General features: G+C 38.3%; 1 protein-coding gene across 2 annotated transcripts in view; it reads left to right on the top strand.

Annotated features, from left to right (window-relative positions):
• The window catches only part of LOC126480904 (DDB1- and CUL4-associated factor 5), a 127132-nt gene extending 116057 nt beyond the window's left edge, over window positions 1-11075 (top strand). For both annotated transcript variants that reach the window (XM_050104303.1, XM_050104301.1), the window contains exon 10: window positions 8636-11075. In XM_050104303.1, coding sequence (XP_049960260.1) covers window positions 8636-10155 — 1520 coding nt within the window. In that variant the 3' untranslated portion in view covers window positions 10156-11075. The remainder of the gene's footprint in view (window positions 1-8635) is intronic.
• The last annotated feature ends 4131 nt before the right edge of the window (window positions 11076-15206 follow it).

Below are 15206 nucleotides of genomic sequence, written 5' to 3'. Positions count from 1 at the left end.
TTTTTCCTATTCATCTGCATTAATTTACATTTATCTATATTTAGAGTTAGCTGCCATTCTTTACACCAATCACAAATCCTGTCCAAGTCATCTTGTATCCTCCTACAGTCACTCAACGATGACACCTTCCCATACACCACAGAATCATCAGCAAACAGCCGCACATTGCTATCCACCCTATCCAAAAGATCATTTATGTAGATAGAAAACAACAGCAGACCTACCACACTTCCCTGGGGTACTCCAGATGATACCCTCACCTCCGATGAACACTCACCATCGAGGACAACGTACTGGGTTCTATTACTTAAGAAGTCTTCGAGCCACTCACATACTTGGGAACCAGTCCCATATGCTCGTACCTTAGTTAGGAGTCTGAAGTGGGGCACCGAGTCAAATGCTTTCCGGAAGTCAAGGAATATGGCATCCGTCTGATATCCTTCATCCATGGTTCACAAGATATCATGTGAAAAAAGGGCGAGTTGCGTTTCGCAGGAGCGATGCTTTCTAAAGCCGTGCTGATGCATGGACAGCAACTTCTCTGACTCGAGGAAATTCATTATATTCGAACTGAGAATATGTTCAAGAATCCTGCAACAAACCGATGTTAAGGATATTGGTCTGTAATTTTGAGGATCCGTCCTTCTACCCTTCTTCTACACAGGCGTCACCTGTGCTTTTTTCCAGTCGCTTGGGACTTTATGTTGGGCAAGAGATTTGCCATAAATGCAAGCTATCTAAGGAGCCAATGCAATAGAGTATTCTCTGTAAAACTGAATTGGAATCCCATCAGGACCTGGCGATTTATTTATTTTCAACCCATTCAGCTGCTTCACAACCCCAGGGATGTCTATCACTATGGGAATCTGTATGAGACTCAAAGATGAAGCAACCACCATGGATACACACATTAAAATCTTGTACCTAGGATAATGTTGAGAAGACTAGAGGAATCTTAAAACTTTAAAGTGTTCATCAGACACGGTACCCACGGTCTCAGTGATGCTAACCAAGAACTCTAACCTGTACACCATGTGGTCATTTTGCTTTTGTAGCTGTGACATTAGCTTTTATATTGTGTCATTAGAAGCCTTGAAAGGCTGTGTATTACACCAAAAACGTGTGACAACTACTGATTGACAAATAGTGCGATGGACAAGGAAACTGACTATGTAATGGAATGAGTTGGCATGGATTCAAACAAAGAGTTGGCATTATCATCTGTAATTGAAGCGGTAGACAGCATGTAAAGAGTCACGCCAGTGGAAGATAATAGCATCATACGGTAATGTAGTTTCATGGATACTGTCAGCAAAGTGTGGTGAGCAGGTGAGCCATGTGAGAAATATGCATGTTTTATTTCTGCTCTTGTTATAATGGGCACTGCATTCAGTGGTGCTTGGACAATGTGTGGTGTACCACAGTGCTCCACTTGTAATAATAGTGAAGTGTACATTACTGCTACCACCCCTCCATGATTCTCGGGAACACACTGATGCTGCTGTCGTGGCCAGGTTACCAGTTTGGTTTTCTGAGTACTTAATACAACAAACCAAAGATTTCTTATTGGGAAACACACATCACATAAGGTGACAATCTGTAAGTTTAAAACCTTAGATGTTTATGCTGTGTAAATGAATTGAAAAATGCCTTGTATTTTAGTAAGGAAGCTGTTAATTGTAGAGAAATAATAAATGTAGAGACTGCACATAATATGAGATACAGATAGATAGATAGATAGATAGATAGAGAGAGAGAGAGAGAGAGAGAGAGAGAGAGAGAGAGAGAGAACAAAAGTGTACATTGAAATAATGAGGAGAGTCAGTGATAAGTTAGAAAAAGCATCAAAATTTATTGTAACATTTAATTTCATAATTTTGGTTGAATGTTTTAAGATTGGTTGCCTGAGCTTAATGAGGTGTAACCAAAGAAAAAGCAAGGAATTATTTTTTAAAAGCTGTGTATTTTCAAATTGTTTACAAAACAACCTTCTCCCTTCAAAATACTCTCCATTACAACTAATACATATGTCCCACCAGTATTTCCACTGTACGAACCTTTTTATGTAGTCATCTCTAGAAATGGATGTCACCTCCACCCTTGTTGTTTTTTTTTCAGTGTTGGCAGATTAGTGACCTTTCATGTCCAGTTTCATTCATGGATATAAGAAAAAGTTTCACAGAGCCAAGTTAGGCGAATAAGGTTGTGGGGCAGCGGAACTATGCCATTCTTAGTCAAAAACTGTCTAACAGAGATGGCTGTATGTGTAGGTGTGTTGTCTTGGTGAAAGAACCAGTCTGCTGTCACCACAAATCAGTTCTTTTTATGAACGCAGTTGCGCAATCTTCTTAAAAGGTCTGTGAGCACAAGCTCTCGAGTTTTTGCAATATTTTCATCAAATCAGGTAGTAGATGGACAGCGCTAGTGAAAACAATTATTGCAGATGAACAGAAGCAGCCAGGTCGACAACACAAAAAATTTTGTCAAGTCATCTTGTATCTTTCTGCAGTCACTCAACCACACCTTACTGTACAACACAGCATCATGAGCAAAGAAATGCAGATTGCTGCCCATCCTGTCCAGCAAATCATTTATGTATATAGAGAATAACAATGGTTGTATGACACTCTCACACGGCACTCCTGACGATACCCTTGTCTCTGATGAACACTTGCCATTGAGGACAACATACTGGGTTCTATTATTTAAGATGTCTTCGAGCCACTCGCATATCAGTGAACTTATTGCTTATGCTCATACCTTCGTTAACAGACTGCAATGGGGTACCGTGTTGGATGCTTTCCGGAAATCTAGAAATATGGGATCTGCCTATTGCCCTTCATCCTCAGTTCGCAGTATGTCATGTGAGAAAAGTGCAAACTGAGTTTTGTGCGAGTGATGCTGTCTAAAACCATGCTGATTCATGGACATAAGCTTCTCTGTCTCAAGAAAATTTATTATATTCAAAATGAGAATATGTTCAAGGATTCTGCAGCAAACTGATGTTAGGGATTTTTGTCTGTAACTCTGTGAGTCTGTTCTTTTACATTTCTTGTATATGGGAGTCACCTACACTTTTTTCCAGTTGCTTGAAACTTTGCACTGGGTGAGAAATTGGCAATAAATCCAAGCTAATTAAGGGGTGAATGCTATAGAGTACTCTTTGTAAAACAGAATTGGGGTTTCACCTTGACCTGGCAACTTATTTGTATCCAATGCTTTGAGTTGTTTCTTAATGCTAGGGATGCTTATTATTGTGTCATCCATACAGGAGTCTGTTCAATGTTCAAACGACGGTATGTATATGATTCTCGTACTTGATTGATTTCTTAAGTGCAAAATTTAGAACTTCAGTTCTCATTTTGCTATCTTCAACTGCCATACTAGGTTGCTCAGTGAGTGACTGGATGGAAGCCTTTAGACATGTTTAGTGATTTTACATGTGACCAGAGGTTTTTGGGTTCTCAGCCAGGTCTTTTCTTAAGGTATGACAGTGGTAGATGTATGCTTCAGGCATAGATGTTCTCACAGATGCACGAGTCTCTACTATCTTTTGCCTGTCGCATTTTGCATGCTCCCTTTTGAACTGAGATTGCAACAGCCTTTTGTTCCTCAGAATTTTGTGAATTCTGTTGTTAAACCATTGTGGATCCTTTCTGTCCTAAATCCAATTATTAGTCACATACTTCTGCAGATCATGAGTTACAATATGTTTAAACTTTGCTGATTATTGCAGAATGTTTTTTCAAAACTTTATAAGTGCAACAGTTAGTTTTTCAGAAAATGAGTTTTTCTGTTTTCACCTAGTTAGATATGTCCGAGCATTTGAATTTTTACACAACTACTAGATCTCGATGACATTAATAAAGTGTCCTAATGAAATATATTAAAATCTAATTTTTATAACAGTATATTAAGATGTGATTCTTCCAGTTTTCTTCAAAAGTCAATAAAAGATTATAATTACTGCTGATATCAGTTATGTTTCCTCCTTTAATCCCATGTATTTTTTCCAGACCTATTTTTTATGTGCTGTTGTGTTTATTAGATGCCTGCATTGTTGTAAAATACAAATTTTTGCATGTTTTTGACTATTGAAAATACAGGCAATAATAACAGGAATACAGAGGCATAATACATTAATGGCAGTGATAACTATTTTAATATAATTGTTCAGCTTGCATCATTATTATCAACACTACATGAAGTACGAAATGAATTACACAAAAAGTATTACATATTACAGTCACATTGTTGATGTCAAGTTTTCATTTTACATCTATACATTATTCGTCTAGGACATCTTTGTAAAACTCCTTTGCATCATCTGGAATTTCAAAATACTTTAGAAAGGCAAACGTGTCTTTCTTCTTTTGTATGCTTGCCGTATTTTGTTTTGGTAAACGGATGGGTGTTAGTAATGTTGAATGGCATGATTTCTTTCATCTCAGGATGTCAACTCGTACTGAATCTCCAGAGAATGTATCACTCAGTGACACATTAACAATTTTCTTTTTCCTTTCTTATATGAGATGACACGCAGTCTGTTCATTTTGAATGGTAACTTGATTTTAGTACTTCCTGTGCACTATGTTTTAGATTTTCAACAGTCCAGTCTCTCTCTTGAACTCTGAGAGCACCATACTCTTCTAAAATATCATAATATTCTTTACGAGACATGATGCTTTCTTTTTCCTGGAAGACATCTCAATTCTACCAAACACTCAGTCTGGAGGCATGTAGCTACGGCCATGAATAGGGAAGAAGTAACAAATATTATTGAATTTTGCACTCCTTTTTAAAAAATGCCATCATACAACCTTTTTTGCTGCTACAAGAATCTGAAAATAGATGTATAGTATTGGTGGGTTTTTGTCTAAGTCAGGAAGTAAGTCCAGCAAAGCCAAAGAAACTTGATTGCATCCCCTTGAAGATTCTGTCTCCAACCAGGTGTAAAAATTGGTGCTTTCTGTTTTTAGCTCCTAAGTGTGATTATGATGAACTTGATTGTATAACCATACTTGTCTATCTTAGAACACATCACTGAGTGATAGTTTTGGAATAGGCTGGTTTTGCTGCACATCAAAGCAAATCTTATGACTTAGGATTATCTTACTTAATTATACCATAAAATCATTTTGCATGACTTTTATGTAATCTATGCGTAGTTTGTAGTTCATTCTTCTTCTGCAGAAATGTTTCTGCTTTTATTTCCATTAAACCAACTTTACAAGAGGAACAGGTATCGGTATGAGGAGTCCTGAATGATAAATTTAAACGTTTGTAAAATATATGCTTGCATTTTGACAAGTACCATTGTTTCAGTCCTATTTTTTTCCTTTTTCACAGAATCTCTTGAACATTTTATTGACTGTGTTACGTGAAGGCAAATAACCTCTTGTAGACTTTGTTCTTTCATAGTGGCTCTCTCTGCATTTATATATCATTCCAAATGGCAGTAGTTGCCTCCTTATGATCCTTTACTGTTGTGTCACCTCCTCTCCTTTCCTCTATTTTAGTAGCATCCCTTCTTTATTGAACCTGTGTGCTAGGTAAGATAACATATCCGTTGACATGCCAGATACTCCTTGGAAAGAGGCAGCACAAACATGCACCACTTCACCGTTCCTTTGCCTAATGATATTCTTCATTATCACCGTTTTCTTCCTGCTTGCATTCACGGTGTCCACCACTCTGCACTGAGGTGAAGAAATATTAAGAAATTTTAACGAAAACTTATCTTGATCCATTTTGTTTACTGATATTATGCAATGATGGAAGTATGTCTTCATAGTAGGAAATATCTTCATAGTAGAGCTCAGCAACTTTGTATTCTTTCATTCTTTTAGCTTTTGAAGGCAAAACCTCAAGTCCATGATTGCATTTAATCATAGGTTCCTTTTTATACTTTTTGCTTTGCATTTCAGGTCGATGTAAGCTGTTCTTGAATTTGGATTTTCCCCCATCAGAACGTACTTTGACCTGTATGCTGTTCTCAGAATCATAAGAATCATCATCCATTCTGCTTCTGCTTGCAATAATTTTTTGTAGATGAACATGTGAGCGTCGAGTAAATAGTTGTCTGAAAGTAATTTGCAGGTGTTCCGACGACAATGAAGGCTTGTTGCAACACTATTCCTGCCAGTAAATATTGTTACAGTAATGAGTAACATCACATAAAGCAACCAGTATATTCCATTGTTGCTAACTGCTTGCTGTGGAGAGAGATCCAAGCCACCAGAAAGTAATTTTATTGCATTTGTCAGACTTTTCTGTAACTGTAAGAATGCATATATCGTGTTTTGCTAATACCTTTTGATTTAGTGTGTTCATACACAAAGCAGCAATTGACTTTTTAAAGCTTGCTTCACGAGTTGATGTAAAAGGTCAACATTATACCATACACGCCCGTCTCACCAGAATTAAGTGATGCCAGTTCACTACGTAACTTAGATGCTAACAACTGTTCGTTTGCTCTTTCTAGCAGAAACACTCTCCTAACCTTCTTGACTGGTTTATTCTCTTTCATAACTGTAGTTGCTATAATGACATTGTGATCACTAATCCCTATCTCCGTACTGATGCTGTCAATAAGGCCTGGCCTGTTTGTAGCTACAAGGTCTAAAAGATTTCTATTGTGTGTGGGCTGTTAAACTAGCTTCTCTAGACAGTTTTCAGAACATGTGTTTAAAAGTACTTTGTAAGACTGTCTGCTGTCTGTAACACCCCCCCCCCTCCCCTCCCCCTCTGTGCCCCTGCAGGGAATCCATAAATGTCCTAGATGTCGCAGCCATACTTGATAGGTAAAGTCACCTCCTACTATTGTTTCATAATTTATGTATTTACACACTGTTGACTATAAACTTTCCAACAGTTAACATCATTTTAAGCAGATTTGTTATATGCGACCAGATAACTTCACTGTCACCATCTACTTTGACCTCAATAGACAAAATATTTTTGTCAACTGCAATGGTCCTCCCCTCATTTGGCATTCTAATCTATATTTCCAACATATGTTCCATAACTCGCTAAATATCTCAGAAATTTTAGTATCTCAGCCTGTTCACAGTCCCAAGAATAATTCAAGCTTTACATCTTTCCTGGAGGGCAGTGAATTTGGAGAACTTCAGCATGAATACTTTAACAATTTACTGATAAAATTTTGATAGTCAAAGTGTCTTCACTCTGAACACTGTCTGACTTCCCTTTCTGCATAATGACTGGTGACTGTTCACCAGAGTACCTCAAACTACTGCCCAGACTAAAAATAAAACCCATGTGCATTCCACAAGTACTCTGCTACCCATGTAGCTGCTTCCTTTGTGTAGTGTACCCCTGACCTGTCAAGGGGGCTCCAACAAATCTGCACTCAATAATGCAAATTTAGAAATCCATAGCCAGGACTGTTCGGAGTCAATAAAGCCTTTTGTTGAACCCTCCACTTGGCTTCAAGCCATACTACCCCAGACAACTCTGGGAACAATGTTGCAAATTACAAGCTCTGCTTGCACCCTGTGTGCGAGGCCAGCAATCTTCACTACATCCGCCAGTCACTTGTATGAACTGAGGACAGCCTCAGAACCAATGCGACAGGAATTGTTGGCGCCAGTGTGACCCACTACTTGCAGATGACTTCACCCTACGTGCTTGATAGACACAGGCAAAGTTGCCTCCACATCTCAGATAAAGTCCCCCAGCAGACATACTGAGTTCACATCAGCTTTCTTTCCAGCCCTGAACACTATCTTCCTAAAGGCCTCCATAATGTGCTTAATGTTGGAGCTAGCGATAACCAGCGAACCCTTATGACATGTAGCCAATAGTTGCCTTCAGAGTGACTCTCATACTCAGTCTTGTCAAGGCTAGGGAACTGCCGTTAAATTACAAACAGAAGTTCATTGTGCTGTGGCATACATATGTACGTAATGTCCAGTCAGTTTACTTGTCCAGTCCAAGGTTATATTCTCTCTAATGATATCAACAGGATGTTGAACATAACTTCCATTTTCCCTTTCAGAGTTGTGAAGGAAGAGAGAGCAATTTGAATAATGCCCCTCTTTTTACTGGAAAGAAATTATTTTTCCTGTGTAGGCTGTTCTTTTATTATGTAACAAACACTTTTTCTTTATTTAGCAATTAACTGGTTTCACCTTGTAGGTTGTTATCAAGCTATGCCACAATAAAGATGGTAATGATGTATTCCACACTATCTATGTAGTAAATATATACTTCTGAAGTTGTGAACATGAAGATTTAATGTATTGTGAATTTTTCTGTAAGACAGAGGCCACCAATGTTCATTATTACCACATAAAAATACTTGGATGTTAATTTAGAATTTTGAAGCAATATTGATGGTGGAGTATTGTAATGCCAGTTATATCAGATTTGCTACACCATAAGTATTGTTTTTATGCAGGTTACCTTGAAAACTGACCATCTAGTATTTGATTTTTGACTAGTGAGTAACAGATCATAAATTCTTTTAGCTTTCTCTTTTTGCTAGTCTTAAAGAACGTGGTAATAGTACTTACAAACATCTGTCTGATTTTGTGGTGTCAGTGCTTGATTATGTTTGATAATTCAACATTGTTCACTGCCATTCGTTAATTTTTTATTTTTTATTTTTCAGTATCACCAGTCAATAATATGGAGCATAATGAAAGTGAACCACAGGAAGCCCAAAACAGGATATCACAGCTGATAGCCAGGAAACGATCTCAGTTGATGCGACATGCAAAATCTCAGAATTCAGAAGAAACTTTAAGGCTGAAGAAAAATGGCAGACATCATGGACGGTTCATGAACACTTTTCATAAGCCGCCAGGTGGTTTTGTCAGTGATACTAGTGACAGTGAGGCAAGTGTTGCAACCAAAAGGTTGCGTACAACAGAAAATGATGAAAAATACAGAAAAAAATACTCGAAAGGCATTGACTCAAGAAAAAATGGTAGTTTGTTTCATAATACAAAGTGCAAAATATCTGTTTCTAAAGCTAAGAGTAAAAGAGAACTGAAAAATAACTGTGATATTAGAAAACATAGGTTAAAGTATATGATAGCATATAGTGACTCTTCAGATGATAACAACAACAACAGCAACAACAATAATAATGATGATGACGATGATGACGATGATGATGATGACGATAAATGTGAAAATAATAATGATAATGATAATGATGATGGTGATGATGACGAGTACGAGGAAACATGGCAGCCATATGAAACAAGACGCAAAGTGTGGACAAAAACTGTAAAGCGTACCAAAAAGTCTTCTACTTTGGAAAATCAAAATTGTGATTCTACCTCAAAGAAAACAGTCACTGTGGTACCTACTGAAGCTAGCACTAGCAATGTACAATTTTCAGACATTAGCAGTAACCGTATTAGAAAATTCTATAGGAAAAGGAGAAAATTGCATGGTGAGAAGAGAAGAAAAATAAATTTTGATATTTTGGAAACTAGTTCTAGTGGTGATGCAGAGACAAATAATTTTGATCCAGTAATGAGGAGTTGTGAATGTAAGTCAGAATGTTCAAAGAATGAAGAAGGGTTGGAACAAGAAAGTACAGGGAATCTCACTAATCGCAGCAAGGACAGTACATTTGACTCAAACTTTGAAGATGAACAAAAAGAGAATTCTGTCTCTTGTGTTTCAGAGTCTGGTTTGATTGCAAAGCAGAAAGTTCCTATTTCAAAAAACAATGGGGCCTTAATCTCAGTGTCAGTTCCATATGGTAGATGTTTTGAAGCTTCTGATGTTAACTGCTCAAAATCAGATGTTTCCAATGTACATTTGAACAAAAATTGTCCTGAAAGTTCTGTAGTGAGTCACCTTGCATCAGAAAATGCATCAGTTTATTCAACACCAAATGGAAAGCAAAATAATCAATCCATGGAAGAATGTGAAACACCAGATAGTGGAATAATTGTGAAAGAATGTACAAGTACTGGAAGTGCAACATCTATTCAAGATACAGTTTGTCAACCTAGCTGTAGCAGTAGAGATAGTGTCCATGTGCAAGAAGCTTCTCATAGCACTGGGAGCAGGGGTGCAGATTGGACAGTTTTTAAGAAGTTTAGAATAAAGAACAGAGATAGAATTAGAAGAAATTTTAGAAGTCGTCATGATGATTCTGAGTCTCCTTAAAGGATCTGTGAGCTCATATCATCATAATTTACATTATTTTTTGTGTAGGCTATTAAGAGGGCTGCCAGCATTACACAAGAAAGTACTCAACAATTTTTGTGCTGTATCAGATGTCAAATTTTGCTGCCACCCTCAGTTTGGAGTTGATAGTCAGCCACTGGTGCCTAAAATATTTTGATTGATTACATTTATTGGTGAAACGACGTGAGAATTACTGTTGTAGAAAAGTCTTCATAAACCATTGAAATATTATTCCATATTGAGTGGCTTGAGTGATGTAATTTCAGGAATACCTCACAAATGGTTTTATAACCAGTGTTAAGTAGTCTAGCATGTGTTACAACATTTTGATCATATGAACTAATTCCATTGTTCTTTTGTTTTGTTTTAGTACATTTTTTAGTGTTGGATTATTATTGCAGTTTAGCATATTAGAGCAAATTGATCTTCCTCCTGTAATTGAAAGATAAAATACTAAAATTCTGAGTACATTTTATTTAACATGCTCTAATTTATGATTTATTGTGTGTTATTTTTCATTTTTGAGAGTCTGTTAGTAACATAAAGTTACTGAAGAAGTATTTTTTAATTACATAAGTTGTCTGTAAAGTCCGTGTTCTTTCAGATGTTCAAACAATGTCTCTTTTTGTGGGTAGCATTAAATGTAAATCTAGTCAGTATGGTGAAGGACTGATCATATATTGTAAAGAGATATATGTTGAAACTTATACTTCCGTAAAAATATGAAGCTTCTTCTTTTCCTGTAAACTTTGCAAAGTTTTCTGTAATTAAATTTTACTGATACATAATGTTAAGTGTCAGCTTGTAAGTTGTATCCACACAAAATATGATAGAGACAATTACATACCATATTTTATGCTGATTTCATTTTTATGTATTTTGTAATAAACCTTATTTTGCCATTTGGTAGTTCCGATGATTTGCTTTAGATAAGTGTTCCTTCAAATGAATATTCAAGTGTAGTAAACCACTTCATGAGTGATTAATAAAAAATTTATGTGGTCTCTGAAGACAGAAGGAAATAATTATTTCAATTGCAGCTGGTATATTAGAACGAAAACACAAATTTGAAGAGAGATAGTGCCTCATTATTGTGTATCTACATATGCCTTATGGTGTGTGGGCAGAGCAACTTTAAGTAAGAATCAAATTTCTGAAACTTGAAATCACAAGTGTATACCACACCTTCAATGTGGCATTGTTGGATGACAACTGAAAATACATCTTTGTTCTAGTTTATGTATTAGTCTAGTGCATGGGTAGTAAAGAAGAGTGATCAGTTATCATTCCAGTAAGAAGAAGTGTGAGCATTTTTTATTCTTCATTGCTCCCATTGAAAGAAATTACAGATTATATTTGTAATGATTTAGGAGTAAGGGAGATCACTCACCAAGTAGCAGAAGTGTTGAGTCATCAATAGGCGCACACAAAAGAGAGGGAAAACTTTGCTAGCTTTTGCTACCACTAGTGTCTTTACTGCAAATTGTCCCATGAACGTTCTGGCACCAGACGTGAAATTGAACTACATTCCTTCCTACCTTTTGCTGGTTTTCTTCTACCTGGTATTTGCTATTGCACTCCCTGCAACCTACCCCCAATCTCCTTTCTTGCAGTCTTGCATACTCCTACATTCTGCTTATGCCAGCCCCTTGACCTATCCCCCCCCCCCCCCCCCCCCCCCCCCTTCCCAAAACTTCCTGTCTCTCCACAGTTCTCCAGTTTCTTTGTTGGTATTATTTATAAAATGAAAGATGATATGAATTTCAGTAGAGTTGCCGTGCAGTATTTATAACATTTTTAAGGAAGAAAGAACAAACACCATCAAGATCTGGAAAATTAGAAGATATGGGATGTACCTTTTAAAATTAATTTAGTATTAAAAGTGAAGTGGTGCAAAATAGGTAGACATACAGCACTGCAAAGCAGAGGAGAGGGAACTGAGTGTCCTGAATAAATTTCGAAACTGTTGCAAAAAAAGTTTCTTTTGGGTTACAGTAAATATGATACTTGCAAAATGAGGCCATTTTGTCCTGCATTGGGGACCTGTGACATTTGGAATGGATTAGATTATAAAATTCAATGTCTTCATCATATGCTACTTTATTAAAATTTATTCCGGCTTTAGCTTTTCAGGCATCATAAATTTACAACAAGAAAATGGTTTTATTAAATGTGTGAATAAAGTGAACAACTGACCAAACAATTGCAGCAGCAATATATTATCATGTAGCCAATACCTAGAAAAACAATAGGGAGTGCATACTGAAAGATAAAGTTACAATGACCACACTAGTGGCACTAGCAGAATACCAGGTGCAGATAATGGAAAGTACATGTATGATTCAGATTCATTGATGACATATTCATGTTTTGGATCAAGGACGAGGACGCCTTATTCACAATCCACATTTGCAACACCTTCTCCCCATTCACTTCATATTCAGCCCAACAAGTGATCTTCTTCACTGTTGACCTCCACATCAAGAATGGCCACATCAGTGACTCGTGCACATCAAACCTATCAACCACCAACAATACCTCTGCTTCAACAGCTGCCACATATTGCACAAGAAGTCCCTCTCATATGGCCTAGTCATATGGGGTCATCAAATCTTAGTGAAAAACAAACCCTCTCCAAATATGCCCAGCAACTCACTGAGGCCTCCACAGAAACAGTTTCACATTCTCATACAGAATTTTGACTACCTCTGTTTGTGGCCTGAGATGAGAAATATCCTCTTTACTATCCTCCCCATCCATTCCACTGTGCACTGAACCTACGCAATATCCTTGCCCATTCCTACTCCACCCCTACTCCCAGCCCCTTGCCCCATGGCTCACATACCTGCAATAGACCCAGGTGCAATCCTGTCCAATGAATCATACCACTGCCACCTATTCCAATCCAATCACAGGCAATTCATACCCAGCAAAGGCAGGACCACCTGTGAAAGCAGCCTTTTGACCTACCAAATTAATTACAATCATTTTGCTGTATTCTTCATGGATGTGACAACTAACAAGTTGTCTGTTCCCATAGCTAAGAGAGAGCTGTACCGACAAGGTGTTGAATTTGCTGCGCAACACAATGTGATGAACTTCAGTGACTGCTTCACAGACAGTGTAACCTGTATTCTTCCCAGCGACACCAGCTTTTCTTAACAGAACAGATGAGAACTCTCCCTGCAACATATTGTTTGTTCCTGTAACCTTCCTAGTCACAGCCTTTGTTTGTCCCTGTCCTCTGCCTGCCTAGGGTATCATAGGTTGACAATATGTTCACCCTACCTGTTCCCACATGAGGCACTTGACGAAGGGGTTCTCAATGAACTACTCACTAGCTCCCCCAACACTACTTCTTTTGTTGATTCTGATGCACACAAAGTGCTTTGGGGGTCTAAAACAACATACCCCAGGGGTAGAACAATGTAGAGCCTCTCATTGAAAATGCCACCAAGTGCATGCTGCAGCACTGCAACAGAATTGTTTGCTGATATCAATCTCTTGGTACACACCCTGACCCTTGCACATGCTGCTCCACGGGAAGTGGTCAATGAGCTGCACTCAAGTGTCACTTTCCAAGCTGAATTCACCTGCTAGGCAGAGTGGTGCCCAAAAGAAAACCACCATTATGGGTGCACACCTTGGGTAGACTGGGCAGTTTACAGCCAAATTTCTGTGTTTGAACACAATGACAGTGTCCAAGAATGAGTCGATTGTATTATAAAAATTATTCCACACATAACTGAAGCAGTCTTCAGGTCAGCTGAGAAGGCAGCCTGTAACTTCGAATGCCAGTGCACAGCCATGGGTATGTTGAAGTGCTGGCCAACTGAAGAGAATCTTGCAGCATTTTGGGTAGCAAGGGCAAAATGTTGTCAATTATTTGACACAGTAAAAGAGATTTTGGCAATAGCTCCTGAGCATCATCAACCAGAACACTGAAAGTACAGTCATATGGGACAGGAGGGGGGGGGGGGGGGTGGTGTATCTTGTGGCCACTGTAATGGGGAATGGGAGTTTCCAGACTAACCCACAAGACGTTACCCAGACAATGGCAGCCTATTTTTTTCCTAGTTATCAGCTTTCTAACACTGTAGAGTGTTTGCTGAGAGGCGCAGTTAGGATTTCAGTTCCGCTAATGATGAAGAATACAACTGCCCCTTTTTCATTTGGGAGCTATACTCTGCATTATCTGTGACTCTTGACATGTCACCATGTCATGATAGTGCCCATTATAGTAAGTGACAGCACCTCACAAGGTGGAGCAAAGAAATCCTCCTTGCACTTTTAACTGCATTTGGACATCAGGACACTTTCCTGACTTGGGGCTAGAGGCAATTTTAATTCCACTTTTGAAACCTAGAATGTCCTCACTAACTGTTCTGAAACCTTGGTGTGGATGGTCAACTGTCACTTTGTCTGGATCTTAAAATCCAAGCAGCTCCTTAGTTAATTTCACTGTGGGTTCAGGAAATAATGCTGCACCTTTGATAACCTGACCATCCTGGAACCAGCTATACAGTAGGCTTTCCTGTGACATCATCACTTGTTTTATATATACACAGATGATGTGACTTACCGAACGAAAGTGCTGACAAACACACAAAATTCAAGCTTTCGCAACAAACTGTTGCCTCATCAGGAAAGAGGGAAGGAGAGGGAAAGATGAAAGGATGTGGGTTTTAAGGGAGAGGGTAAGGAGTCATTCCAATCCCGGGAGCGGAAAGACTTACCTTAGGGGGAAAAAAGGACAGGTATACACTCGCACACACACACATATCCATCCGCACATACACAGACACAAGCAGACATTTGTAAAGGCAAAGAGTTTGGGCAGAGATGTCAGTCGAGGCGGAAGTACAGAGGCAAAGATGTTGTTGAAAGACAGGATGAGGTATGAGTGGCGGCAAATTGAAATTAGCGGAGATTGAGGCCTGGCGGATAACGAGAAGAGAGGATATACTGAAGGGCAAGTTCCCATCTTCGGAGTCCTGACAGGTTGGTGTTAGTGGGAAGTATCCAGATAA

This window comes from Schistocerca serialis, chromosome 5, assembly GCF_023864345.2.
Source record: "Schistocerca serialis cubense isolate TAMUIC-IGC-003099 chromosome 5, iqSchSeri2.2, whole genome shotgun sequence".
Classification (NCBI taxonomy): domain Eukaryota; kingdom Metazoa; phylum Arthropoda; class Insecta; order Orthoptera; family Acrididae; genus Schistocerca; species Schistocerca serialis.
This window is presented reverse-complemented; position numbering and strand designations above follow the sequence as displayed.